At 38.6% G+C, this 14,196-nt stretch overlaps 1 protein-coding gene across 1 annotated transcript in view; it reads right to left on the bottom strand.

Annotated features, from left to right (window-relative positions):
* Positions 1-9,931, bottom strand: part of ZNHIT6 (zinc finger HIT-type containing 6) — a 61,616-nt gene extending 51,685 nt beyond the window's left edge. Inside the window, exons 1-6 of the mRNA XM_055587105.1 lie at positions 9,880-9,931; positions 9,002-9,788; positions 7,809-7,874; positions 7,616-7,722; positions 7,441-7,526; positions 377-480 (exon numbers count right to left, since the gene is read on the bottom strand). Of these exons, the coding sequence (XP_055443080.1) occupies positions 377-480; positions 7,441-7,526; positions 7,616-7,722; positions 7,809-7,874; positions 9,002-9,788; positions 9,880-9,931 (1,202 nt within the window). The remainder of the gene's footprint in view (positions 1-376; positions 481-7,440; positions 7,527-7,615; positions 7,723-7,808; positions 7,875-9,001; positions 9,789-9,879) is intronic.
* Between the last annotated feature and the right edge of the window lie 4,265 nt (positions 9,932-14,196).

Below are 14,196 nucleotides of genomic sequence, written 5' to 3'. Positions count from 1 at the left end.
CCTCTGGTTAAAAATATGCAGAAATTCTGCTTTGACTTCTTGTTTTGTCCTTGAAGCTTCTGAAATACCTTGATGGTATTTTAGGTCTCAGAGAGAAAGATACATACATATACATGCTACCTTCTCTCTCTCCATCTCTCTCTCTCAAACACACAGGGAGCAAACCAAAAATGTTAAAGTCACAGGACATAAAACTAGCACAAGTTCTTAAATGCTTAAGTCCAGTTTCTGCAGTCATCCTGTCCTCTACCAATCAATGACAAACATCTCATAGGCCACACTTTGAGGAGCAATGTTCCAAGCAAACCAAGGCTTAAAAGATGCTCCTCATCTAATAAGAACATCTAATATACTAAAAAAGAAGTCAGAAACTTACTTCTTATCAAAAAATGTTGAATTTTCTTTTCTTTTTGTGAATCCATTGGGTAGAAGTTTTAAATTAATACCTTGCTTTCGAGCACGATTTTTCATAAAGTACATCTAACGAACAAAAACAAATAGACAAATTAATTTTCAAATAGCTTAAATTCCAAAAGCACATAAAACAATGTTTAAAACGTAAGTTAAGATTTATCGAATACTTATGCTTCACAAACTACACTAAACAGCAATATATCATTTAATCCTCACAATATTATGAAGCAGGTACTATTATTACTCTCATTTCTGCTATTTCAGAGATGTAAAGCCTACATTTAAATCCAGGTCTGTCTAATTGCAGTCTGTGCTTTTAACCATATATCTTATAAACCAAAAGAAGAATTTCATGGGGATTTTAAAAACATACAGGTTTTAGCAATCACAGGGATTACCTATATAGTTTTTTTTTTTCTTCTTCTTTTTTACTGATGGTTTCATACCATAGTTGGCTATATATATGCCTGCTTCTATTACTAGGCAGGTAGCTCATTCAGGGAAGGAACTCTGGCGCTGCGGAGTACAAGGCTTAACTTAAAAGTATCCACTGATGTAGGGTGTACAAAATGAGGTATGAGAATTCTAGCTCTGACATGTATTATTCCACAGACCACGTAGGTTGGTTGAGCTGAATTAGTGAACTCCAGAGAGTACTGAAGGAAGTAATACCATCAATGAAGAAGAAAGATCACTCAAAGAAGTGGCAAAATATAAATGCAACTTTTTAAGTGAGTGGCATCTAGACTTTGCAATGTACAGAGTTAGATAATCAAGTCAAGTCAAGAGGAAGGGAGGGTCAGTAAGAAAATGACTTAAGAAATTACATGCAATTTCACAGTGCATCAACTTTGGTTTCAGTAATGACAGTGATTATAAGGATCCAACTCTCCTATGGAAAACATCTAAGAATGCTATTTGCTATATATATTTGTGTAAATATTTTCAAAGATTACCTTAAAAGCATTGAAGAGCTGACAGAAACGGGAAACTACAGGCCAATATTTAATGAAAAGTGAAACTCAGAGAAGTAAGCAAAAAGCACTGAAGCCACTTTTGCTAATTATGGCAAATATAGGCTTCCCCTTTCTAGAGCCTCCACAGCAAGACAGTCAAGATCTAGTAATGTTTGTGGAAACTCCTCTCAAATGAAATGAAACTGAGTCACAGAATAAATACACCCTCAGGATAAGAGTCACCAGAGCATGCTAGGAATTTTTTTTATTAGTCTGACTGGAACAGGGGGGAAAAGAAAAATCCGTTAGAAATCGTCTAACCTGGCCATGGCAGTCCATGTTCAGACTTGAAATGATTTGCCTTGCTTTGGAATTAATGTAATCTTAAGCCTTCAACCTGGTTTAAGATAGCCTAGATCTGCAATACTTCTAGGTATCTGGTAGAATAAAAGAAGGCCTATTTATTTATTCCAGCCTTAAAACAATTCTCATAAGTAATTTTTAAAGGGAAAAATAAAAGGAGTACTCAACAAAAAATAAATAAGCATAACCAATATAAGAAGATAAGGGGGTCTTCCCTGGTGGTCTAGTGATTAAGAATCCGCCTGCCAATGCAGGTTTGATCCCTGGTTAGGGGACTAAGATCCTGTATGCCAAGGGGCAACTAAGCCCAAGTGCCACGGGTGCTGAGCTGTATGCTGCAACCACTAAAGCCGATGCCCTGTAGAGTCTGAGCTTTGCAACAACAGAAGCCACCACAATGAAAAAAATATAAAGAAAGTAAGCCTCAGTATACAGGAACCAAAAGAGAAAAAGAGATTCAGTTAAGAGTTACAGATTGTCAGAATGGAGAAAAACTAGAAATCAACTATATGGTATTTTGAAAAGACACACACAGAACATAAAAACACAGAAAGGCCTAATATAAAAGTCAGGGACAAAATACACCAAAAGAGTGAAATAGTTTAATAACAGACAAATACACAAAAAGCTAGAGACAAAAAGGGTTACAACATAGGGCCAAAGGTTAAACACACCAATAATTTCCTGAAGTATGCATCTAATAATGTACCCTTAAAGCATATGAAGCAAAGCTAACTGAACCACAAGGAGAAACATACAAATCCTTCTGATTTTATCTATTGGGAAGTATTAAAATATGTCTCTCAGTAACTGGTAGAAGAAAGAAACAAACAAACAGAAAATCAGAAATGTTATAATTTGAACAACGTATTTAACAAACCTGACCTAAAAGGAATATGTTTAGAATAAGACATTTAGCAATTGCAGAATACTTCCCCTGCTCCCCCAAGAAAACAGGGAATGTTACAAAATTTGACTATATGCTGGGACATAAATACAAGTCTTAATGTATTTTTTAAAAAATGAACTCAGAAAAAAATATGTTCTTTGACCATAATGCAATTAAGCTAAAAATAAAAAAGGATATAACAGAAGTCAAGAGGACACAGTTAACTAAATAGAAAAGGAATCCGTAATAGCAACTGATCTAGAAAAAGACACAAGTAAGCAATAACACAAATGATAATACTACATTTCCTACAGACACATTAAAGAAAATGTTATGAAGAACTTTATGCCTATACATTGGAAAATTTAGGTAAAACGAACCAATTCCTAAGAAAATGTAGTCTTAAGACAAAATAATGACGTGAGACAGAGAAAACCTCAACAGTCCCATTAATAGCAAAGAATAAACCTCTGCAGCCTATTAAAAAATTATATCAAACTCCCAAGGAAGAAATAATCCCAATGTTAATGTATTTAAGAACAAAATGGAAACATCAGCAAATAATTTTATGAAACTGGAATCACATCAATAGAGAAACTTAAGAATATCAAAAAGGAAAATTAGAAGTTATCTCACTCATGAACAGAAATGCAAAATGAATGAAAGGATAATGTGTACACACGTATAACACAACGGAATTCTGCAAAGTATAAAAAGCATGATATGATAATAAAACACCATGCAAGTTTAGCTTAAAATAGAAAGTCACCTAAAAGATTATTATTCATATTCTTATTAGAATATTATATATTAAAATAATAATATAGAAAAAACATTTGATAAAATATAACCACGATTCATGTTAACATGTGTTAGCAAACTGGGAACAGAACTTCTTTAATCTACATATCAAACCATACCCACAAACTGAAAAGTAAACATGGTGAAATCTTAAAACTCTTCCCTCTATGATCAGGGTTACAAAACAAAGATAGAAAAGAGCTAACATACAAGGCCTGAAACTTATCCTTAGAAAGTTCTGTTGGCAAGGTTTGCTCTTGGCTGGAGTCTGGCAATTTGACTCACTGGTAAATGGATCCTACACTGACAAAAAATTTCTCCTAAAATGATAGGAAAAATGGTAGGTTCTGCTTCATTATGCTGAAATTGTACAAAAATGTGGTTTTTATCTGCTTTCCTTCTGGGTGTATGGAACTTGGCAACTGCTAGGCTAAGGGTGTTTCTGCAACCAGTCCCCATAAAAACCTCGGGCATTGAGTCTCTAATGAGTTTCCCTGGTAGACAATAAACTTTAAACATTAGTTATCACAACCCATTGCCTGAGGAAATTAACTGTGTATTGTATGACTCCAATAGGAGAGGAATTTGGGAAGCTTGTGGCTGGATTCCTACAGGCTTGGCCCCATACACATTTTCCTTTTGCAAAGTCTGCTCTGTATCCTTTCACTGTAATAAACTTTAGCCATGAGTTCAACTGCATGTTGCATCCTGTGAACCCCTCGAGCAAATCATCAAACTCAGGGGTGGACTTTAAATATCTACTATCATCACTACTATTTTACATTATTGGAGGTTCTTGCTATTCTAACAAGGTAAGAAAAAGAGATAAAAGAATAAGGACAGAAAGCTAGACACAAATTGTGATGAACTGTTTATAGAGAAAACCTCAAAAAATCTATAGATAAGGTATTGGAATAGATTTTAATATGGCTACTACCATAAAATGGACAACAACAAAAACTTTCATTCCTGAATACCAGCAAAGAGATAATAAAAAATTTTAAAAGAAAATACTATTTAAAATACTATGAAAAAATAAAGTACTCAAGAATAAGTTTAACAAAAAATGTGCAAGACTTTCACTAAGAAAATTACAGAAATGTTAAAGACCCAAATAAATTCAGAGATACAACAATCAAGGATTTAAATATTCAATCACCCAAGTAACTCTACAAAATAAACGCAAATCCAATCAAAATACCCAAGTGGGGAAGGTAGGACCATAAATCAGTTGGCTGATTTTTCTTATTTGTATAAAGTTACAAAGAGCCACATCTGTATTTCAGACAATACTCTAGAAAATATTCTAGAAAAATGGCTATGGTCTAATCTAAACAATGAACAAAGTGAGAAGATTGACTTCTTCAGTGAGTTCAGGAAAGACTACAATAGTTGCAAGAGACAAGAGGTTTAACAGAATAGAACAGACAGGCCAGAAACAAACAGGCCAAGCATATGTGGATGCCTGATATATAACAGAGATGGTCCTGCAAAGCAGTGGAGAAAGGATGAACTTTTCAATAACTGGTGCTAGAAAAAGGAGATTATTCATTTGGAAAATTAAATAGGACCGCTACTTCACATGATAGACAAAAATCAGTTCCATGTTTACAGACATAAATGTGAGATGTGATATTACAAAGCTTTCAGAAATCATTACAGGAGAATAGCTTCATAACCTCAAGGGACAGAAGGATTTCTTTAAAAACACATAAAACTATTAACTATAAAGGAAACACAAGACAATTTGTACTGCATTAAAATTTTAAAAAGCTGTTAACCGTAAGAAATGAAAAAGAGTACAAACACAAGCCACAGAATCAAAGGATTTATAACATACACAATCAACATCAGCATCTAAAAATACAAAGAAAACCAACAGGAAAAAACAACAGACCAAAGACAAGATGAACAAAGACTTAACAGGCATACACCACAAAGGGGAAAAGCCAAAGGCCAATAAAATATTTGAAAGGTGCTCAATCTCATTAAGAGGCTTCCTTGATAGCTCAGTTGGTAAAGAATCCACCTGCAATGCAGGAGATCCCGGTTCAACTCCTGGGTCGGGAAGATCCACTGGAGAAGGGATAGGCTACCCACTTCAGTATTCTGGCCTGGAGAATTCCATGGACTGTATAGTCCATGGGGTCGCAAAGAGTTGGACACAACTGAGCGACTTTTACTGTCACTTTCAATCTCATTAAGAATTGGACAACTGTAGATTAAAAATCATAATAAAGTAACAAAGTCATCAAACTGACAAAAGCTTAAAAACTATGACCAAGTCAAGAATCTGGAGAGGATGTGAAAACAGGTATACTTAAAAACTGTGAGTATAAACTGGCATCACCACTTTGGAAAATATTTTGGTAACATACAGTCAAATTGAAGATATGCATACTCCACAACAAAGCAATTTCACTCCTAGGTATGAACTCCAGAAAAACATATGCCTAAGCAAACCACAATTCCTAAACAAAAGTGTTCACTATAGCATTGTTCATAAAATTTATTACAGAAAACCCAGAAATAAGAATGGTTCAGGGATGGGCATAACATGGCGGTAGGAATTCTTGAGAAGCTGGTTATGTTCTAATTCTAGATCTAGGTGGTAGCTACATGGATGCTCACTCCATAATTATTATTAAATGGTATATTTCTGTTTTATGCTTTTTTATATGCATGTCATATTTCATAAAAAGAAAATATTTAAAAAGCAGTTTATCCTTTAACTATATAATTTAATGATGTTTAATTAAGCTCAAGAAAAAAAAACTTGATATATGGTAATTTTTCTTTCAGACATGTGTAATGTCATGTCTGTACCAATAATACCAATAAAATACTTTAAAGAGTATTAAAATTCTGCAACTCCAATACCAGTATGGTCTCTGAAAAACAAAGATAATTCCGTGATGTGATTAAATAATATTAAAGAATTTTTAGAACAATAGCAGTTGGAAAATATTTCCAATATGTAAGCTTTTCATTTTGCACAGTGCTTAAGGAATGAAAAAGAAATTAAAGAGTATAAGTTTATTAAAAGAGCAAGTCTTATTAGCCCTTCTTTCAAAATTCAAATCTAACTACTTCCCCTGTATAGCATAGGGAACTCTGCTCTGTGGTGATCTAAGTGGAAGGCAATCCAAGGAAGAGAGGATATACATTTATACATGTTGCTGATCTGATTACAGAGTGATCTGCTGTACAGCAGAAACTAATACAACATTGTAAAGCAACTATACTCCAATTAAAAAAACCACATCTAATCACTTCCCAATAATTCTAACAGCATCATCTGTGACCAGAACCACAACAATAGCTCTGTAACTGATCTCCCAGCTTCCAATCTTCCACTCTTGCCTATTCAAGTCCACTTTCCAGAGAGCCTCAAGAGTGATCTTTCAAAAAGCAAACATGCTCAATTGCCTCCCATGGCCTCCATTTTTACTTTGAATACATTAGGAGACTTCATCAGTTTCTTTAACCTCACCGTTCAACATGCTCCTCACTCAATTATGCTACAGTCACTGGGCTCCTCTTTTAAGCTCTCAAACACACTAACTCGGACTCTGATTCATTCTATACTTCTGCTTTTGTCTCTGTCTGTAAAGTCTTCCTTCAAACGATCACGTGACTGCCTCTTTCTCATCATTCACATTGCTGCTTGATGTCATCTCTCCGAGAAGACTCTCCTGACTACTCTCAGAACCCCCTTCCCCCACAAACACCATTTTGATTTTCTTTAACCTCCTGTTGTCCTCTTTATCTTTCAGATGCACTTAACTCTATCTGAAATTATATTTGTTCCTGTACTCATCCCCTGTCTCTCCCGCTACAATACAAGTTCCACAAGGGGAAGGTCTTTGTTTGGGTCACTGCTGTATCCCTAGCAACTGGAATAGCCCTGGATCATAGTAGCCACTTAATATATTATTTGTTGAGTGCAAAAAGAAAAAAAAGAATCTATTTGATTAGAAGAAATTCTAACTGGAAAAGAACAGAAGAAATACTTACATGTTTATTGCTGATTGGTCTTTTCAAGAAAGCATCTCTAGAAATATGGTCTGCTGTTCTTGCCACATCTTCTAAAAATCGATAATCTACAAATTTAAAAAAAAACATAAAAATAAATAAATGATATATGCCTATGGCCAGGAAGCATCAATCTGCTATACATAAGATGGCTTACCACTTAGGAGATTCATTTCTGTAAACTGTTGTATTGAAACATATGCAGTTTTATCTCGAACTCCGTTACATGTTAGTTCTGCTTTGTGTTTCTTTACACAGGGCAAACTGAAGGGACAAAGAGAAGGAACTTTTATGCTTTGAGGTAAAAAGGATACAGGCAGAGATAATAAGGTAGAAAATTACATATGTACCTGCAGGAATACCGCAAACAACGTGGACATCTGTACTTTGCTTCTTCTGTACCACAAGTTTCACATCTACAAAAGCCCACAAGAAACTTAGTAAATTATCAAATATTAATTCTATATATTTATTTATAAACTTTTAATCCATCACAATTTACAGACATGCAGTCACAGTGAATAAAGTAGATGCAAGTAACTCTAATGAAATAATGGACAGCTGTCAAACATCATTAGAAAATTCTCCTCTAGGAAACCATCTCTAAATGACACTACATTTACAATGTTGTTTAATGATAGGTAATTCAAGAAAACATGTATTAAATTTAAAAAATTATCTCACTGTGACTTTTCTAAATAATCAATGAGATCACTTATTGATATTTGAACTTGGAATGCCTGACACTGTTAACAACTGTGTGTGTGCACATACCCAGAAGTCCAATCCATGAGCTGTTTATATATCTTAAAGGCAGACACATTCAGAAAAAGAAGACCCAGGCAAATTTAGAGAGCAGCAGTTGCATCTTTCTTCCTCAGTTCCTCACCCAACTGAGAATGGGCATCAAAACACTCTAGAAATACTACTACCCATCATCTGTCTCCAACTGATCTTTCACTTGAGTGACAATCAGTGTACAATGACAATCAAACTACAAACAGACAAGCAAACTACACGTTGATTCACTGTATTCAAGACAGAAATGGTCCCAAGAATCTGACTACTCTCATTTCCTATGCTGCCACATGATCACACTATAAAGAAATCAAATCAAAAGCAATAAATGTTCATAGTACCCATAGAGAAACTAGCCAATTGAGTGAGTTACAATGTATTTTGCCTAATTTTAACTTACTCCACTTTTCCTTGTTGGTTTTATTAGACTGTTCCTCACTTCTATCCTCTCTCAAAGGAATACTGAGCCAAGGGCATACAAAGTCAAGCCAGATTCTGGTCCAAGGGTTTTCCCGTCCCAAGAATTTTCACTTCCTAACTTGGCCACTGGACACTAGTACCAACCTCACATATTTCCACAGAATTTGTTGTTATCTGACAAAACCCTCCTTTCCTAAATCGCCTGTCCCCCCACCACTCAGACTCCCGGCCCAAACTCGCGCTTATTTTTCATTATTCCACACCTTACTGATCGTGTAGTTTCTTTCAACCTAGACAACAAAGGACCTTCACAACTCTGCCCTACCTTGACATGGCCAGTTTCCGCTTGGAGCCCACTGAAGGATTTATCTGAGGCTCTTCTTTCACCTTTGTATAATCCATCATTTCTTCTTTGGGGAAATACTTCTCTTCTTTTACATACATTTCATCCATTATTTCCTCCTTTTTAATATTCTGATCAAGAGACACTTCCTCACGTTTAATCTCCAAGATATCTTTCTTCTCTTCCTTCACTTCCAGCCAGTCCATCACTTCTTCCTTCACCTTCACTTTCCCTTCCTTCACCTTTACTTTCTCTTCCTTTATCTCTGTTTCTTCCACCTTTTCTTCTTTTACCATCAATCTACTATCCATCTCCTCCTTCACCTCCAATGTGCCTGGTTTTTCCTCTTTCACCTCGTGTCGGTCCTCCTCCTGCTTTACCCGCTGGCCATTCAGAGTACCTTCTACCATTTCTGACCAGTCCATTAGTTCTTGCTTCACAACCGTTAGGTCCATTTGCATCTCCTCTGCTCTTCGTCTACTTTCTTCTTCCCCTGCCCTTGTCTTCTCCATTCCGGTCAGACCATTCTCCGCCTCTCCATCGCCGGACTCCTCCGTCCTTACTCTCTCTTGATCTGACTCGAGATTTAGCCGCGCCCCCTCAGCTTCACTCTGGAGACCTCCTCCCGACATCTCTTCACTTTCAGCAGCAAAATCCAACAGCTCAAGATCCTTGACCTCCGTTGCCACACCGTCCTTCAGTGTGTTTGGTTCACGCCAAGAGGGCTGAGTTACCTGCAAAAACACGAAGAGCGGCCCACGTGCATATCACAGAAGTAGCGAGCGGTGAACGCCGACCCGGCGCGCCTGTCCGAACGGTCGTAAAGCAACGCTTCCGCGCCGTACCCTCTCACGACTCACGGAGCTCTTTACGGCTCTGCGGCAGTCTCGCACAGATCTTCCCGCGATCCATTTTAGACCACGCCCACTTCGATCCCGCCCCCGGGGCGGGGTTTCACCAAACCCTTCCCTTGGAGGGTTTCTGCATCGGGCTACAGGCTTCAGCTTTAAGAGACCAGAGGAGTTCAGAATAAGGGAGAGAGAAGCGAAATCCTCGCTGCGTTCAAATGTGAAGACCTACCCTTGTCTGTTCTAAGCTTGCACGAAGATGGAAGAAACACCTAATAAGCACTCCTCTCCATGCTTCAGTTTCTTAAGCAGTACTCCAGAGACGATGGTATTATAAATCTTGTCGTGTATTTTGATGTTACGTGTGATAATGTATGGAAATAAGCTAGCAGTGATGAAACAAACAACATATCGTTTCTATTATTACCGGGAGGTTTCAGATAGAAAGAAGGCATTATTTTTATTCTTTCAGTTATTTGTCAATAACAGCGGGCATCAGCCAGTTCCCCATTTACAGCATCCTACTGAATTATCTTTAGTATCTATATCTATATCTATATCGCATATATTTAAAGACAGGGTCAAAAAATCAGTCTCCAGGATTTCCTAGAACTTATAGGGAAAAAACCCCAAAACAACCCTCAATAAACGAAAACTTTCCTGGCATTCATTTCAGTTACTTTTGTTGTTGTGTTGTTGAGTCGATAAGTCATTTCCAACTCTTTTGCAAGTACACCAGGCTCCTCCTCTGTACTCCAGGCAAGAGTACTGAAATTGGTTGCCATTTTCTTCTCCAGGTGATCTTCCCTACTCAGGGGTTGAACTCCTATCTCCAGCGTCTTTGCATTGCAGGCACCACTGAGCCACCAGTTACTTTTAAAGATTGTTATCACGTACTGATAACCACGATGGTGTGATCACTCACCTAGAGCCAGACATCCTGGAATGTGAAGTCAAATGGGTCTTAGAAAGCATCACTACGAACGAAGCTAGTGGAGGTGATGGAATTCCAGTTGAGCTATTCCAAATCCTGAAAGATGATGCTGTGAAAGGGCTACACTCAATATGCCAGCAAATTTGGAAAACTCAGCAGTGGCCACAGGACTGGAAAAAGTCAGTTTTCATTCCAATCCCAAAGAAAGGCAATGCCAAAGAATGCTCAAACCACTGCACAATTGCACTCATCTCTTATGCTAGTAAAGTAATGCTCAAAATTCTCCAAGCCAGGCTTCAGCAGTACGTGAACCGTGAACTTCCAGGTGTTCAAGCTGGTTTTAGAAAAGGCAGAGGAACCAGAGAGCAAATTGCCAACATCTCCTGGATCATGGAAAAAGCAAGAGAGTTCCAGAAAAACATCTATTTCTACTTTGTTGACTATGCCAAAGCCTTTGACTGTGTGGATCACAATAAACTGTGGAAAATTCTGAAAGAGATGGGAATACCAGACCACCTGACTTGTCTCTTGAGAAACCTATATGCAGGTCAGGAAGCAACAGTTAGAACTGGACACGGAACAACAGACTGGTTCCAAATAGGAAAAGGAGTTCACGCTGAGCTGGAAGAAGCACAAGCTGGAATCAAGATTGCCGGGAGAAATATCAATAACCTCAGATATGCAGATGACACCACCCTTATGGCAGAAAGTGAAGAGGAACTCAAAAGCCTCTTGATGAAAGTGAAAGTGGAGAGTGAAAAAGTTGGCTTAAAGCTCAACATTCAGAAAACGAACATCATGGCATCTGGTCCCATCACGACATGGGAAATAGATGGGGAAACAGTGGAAACAGTGTCAGACTTTTATTTTTTTGGGCTCCAAAATCACTGCAGATGGTGACTGCAGCCATGAAATTAAAAGACACTTACTCCTTGGAAGGAAAGTTATGACCAACCTAGATAGCATATTGAAAAGCAGACATTATTTTGCCAACAAAGGTCTGTCTAGTCAAAGCTATGGTTTCTCCAGTGGTCATGTATGGATGTGAGAGTTGGACTGTGAAGAAAGCTGAGTGCCGAAGAATTGATGCTTTTGAAGTGTGGTGTTGGAGAAGACTCTTGAGAGTCCCTTGGACTGCAAGGAGATCCAACCAGTCCATCCTAAAGGAGATCAGTGCTGGGTGTTCATTGGAAGGACTGATGCTGAAGTTGAAACTCCAATACCTTGGCCACCTCATGTGAAGAGTTGACTCATTGGAAAAGACCCTGATGCTGGGAGGGATTGGGGGCAGGAGGAGAAGGGGACAACAGAGGATGAGATGGCTGGATGGCATCACTGACTCGGACGTGAGTTTGGGTAAACTCCGGGTGTTGGTGATGGACAGGGAGGCCTGGCGTGCTGCGATTCATGGGGTGCAAAGAGTTGGACATGACTGAGCGACTGAACTGAACTGAACTGATCATGTACTGGGCATTAAGAGTTTTCACTTAATGTTTGCATAGTGTCTATGAGATACACTATTTTTCTCTGTGGATAAGGAGACTTCAAAGAAATGGATTTTTAGCTGTGGGCTGCTTTCTTCCACTCCCTCAAATTCTGTTATGGTTTGCAGGATGCTCAGCTGTTATCACTCATTCACACTTGATGAAGGAGTGGGTGAGCAGAATGAGGATATTTGGAAACTTTAGTTGAGGCTGCACTGATTGAGTAGCACTGGAAGTAGCACTGAAGTAAGTTGGGAAAGTTTTGTGAAATTTTCTTATGGTTAAGGTAAAGATGATGCTGTGAAAGTGCTGCATTCAACATGCCAGCAAATTTGGAAACCTCAGCAGTGGCCACAGGACTGGAAGGGGTCAGTTTTCATTCCAATCCCAAAGAAAGGCAATGCCAAAGAATGCTCAAACCACTGCACAATTGCACTCATCTCACACGCTAGTAAAGTAATGCTCAAAATTCTCCAAGCCAGGCTTCAGCAGTACGTGAACCGTGAACTTCCAGGTGTTCAAGCTGGTTTTAGAAAAGGCAGAGGAACCAGAGAGCAAATTGCCAACATCTCCTGGATCATGGAAAAAGCAAGAGAGTTCCAGAAAAACATCTATTTCTGCTTTGTTGACTATGCCAAAGCCTTTGACTGTGTGGATCACAATAAACTGTGGAAAATTCTGAAAGAGATGGGAATACCAGACCACCTGATCTGCCTCTTGAGAAATTTGTATGCAGGTCAGAAAGCAACAGTTAAGAACTGGACATGGAACAACGGACTGGTTCCAAATAGGAAAAGGAGTTCGTCAAGGCTGTATATTGTCACCCTGCTTATTTAACTTCTATTCAGAGTACATCATGAGAAACGCTGGACTGGAAGAAGCACAAGCTGGAATCAAGATTGCCGAGGAATATCAATAACCTCAGATATGCAGATGACACCACCCTTATGGCAGAAAGTGAAGAGGAACTCAAAAGCCTCTTGATGAAAGTGAAAGTGGAGAGTGAAAAAGTTGGCTTAAAGCTCAACATTCAGAAAACGAAGATCATGGCATCCGGTCCCATCACTTCATGGGAAATAGATGGGGAAACAGTGGAAACAGTGTCAGACTTTATTTTTTTGGGCTCCAAAATCACTGCAGATGGTGACTGCAGCCATGAAATTAAAAGACGCTTACTCCTTGGAAGGAAAGTTGTGACCAACCTAGATAGCATATTCAAAAGCAGAGACATTACTTTGCCAACAAAGGTCCATCTAGTCAAGGTTATGATTTTTCCTGTGATCATGTATGGATGTGAGAGTTGGACTGTGAAGAAAGCTGAGCACCAAAAAATTGATGCTTTTGAACTGTGGTGTTGGAGAAGACTCTTGAGAGTCCCTTGGACTGCAGGGAGATCCAACCAGTCCATTTTTCAGGAGATCAGCCCTAGGATTTCTTTGGAAGGAATGATGCTAAAGCTGAAACTCCAGTACTTTGGCCACCTCATGTGAAGAGTTGACTCATTGGAAAAGACCCTGATACTGGGAGGGATTGGGGGCAGGAGGAGAAGGGGACGACAGAGGTTGAGATGGCTGGATGGCATCACTGACTCGATGGATGTGAGTCTCAGTGAACTCCGGGAGTTGGTGATAGACAGGGAGGCCTGGTGTGCTGCCATTCATGGGGTGGCAAAGAGTCGGACACGACTGAGCGACTGAACTGAACTGAAGGTAAAGAGGCTTACAGAGAAGTCATGACAGTGTGTTTTTGAGATACTTAGAGGTACCAGCTGCCCATAGAGTCAAAGAAAGCCTTACCGGTAACCCTGTTAGCGATCAGGTTTGTTGGACTCCTTCATCAATAGAAATTGCTAAGAGACCAGGCAGGAAAATCTGGCATGGCTTTATTGGGAGGGAAAGCAAGAACAGGTGA

Source organism: Bubalus kerabau, chromosome 6 (genome assembly GCF_029407905.1).
Source record: "Bubalus kerabau isolate K-KA32 ecotype Philippines breed swamp buffalo chromosome 6, PCC_UOA_SB_1v2, whole genome shotgun sequence".
Taxonomy (NCBI): Eukaryota; Metazoa; Chordata; class Mammalia; order Artiodactyla; family Bovidae; genus Bubalus; species Bubalus kerabau.
This window is presented reverse-complemented; position numbering and strand designations above follow the sequence as displayed.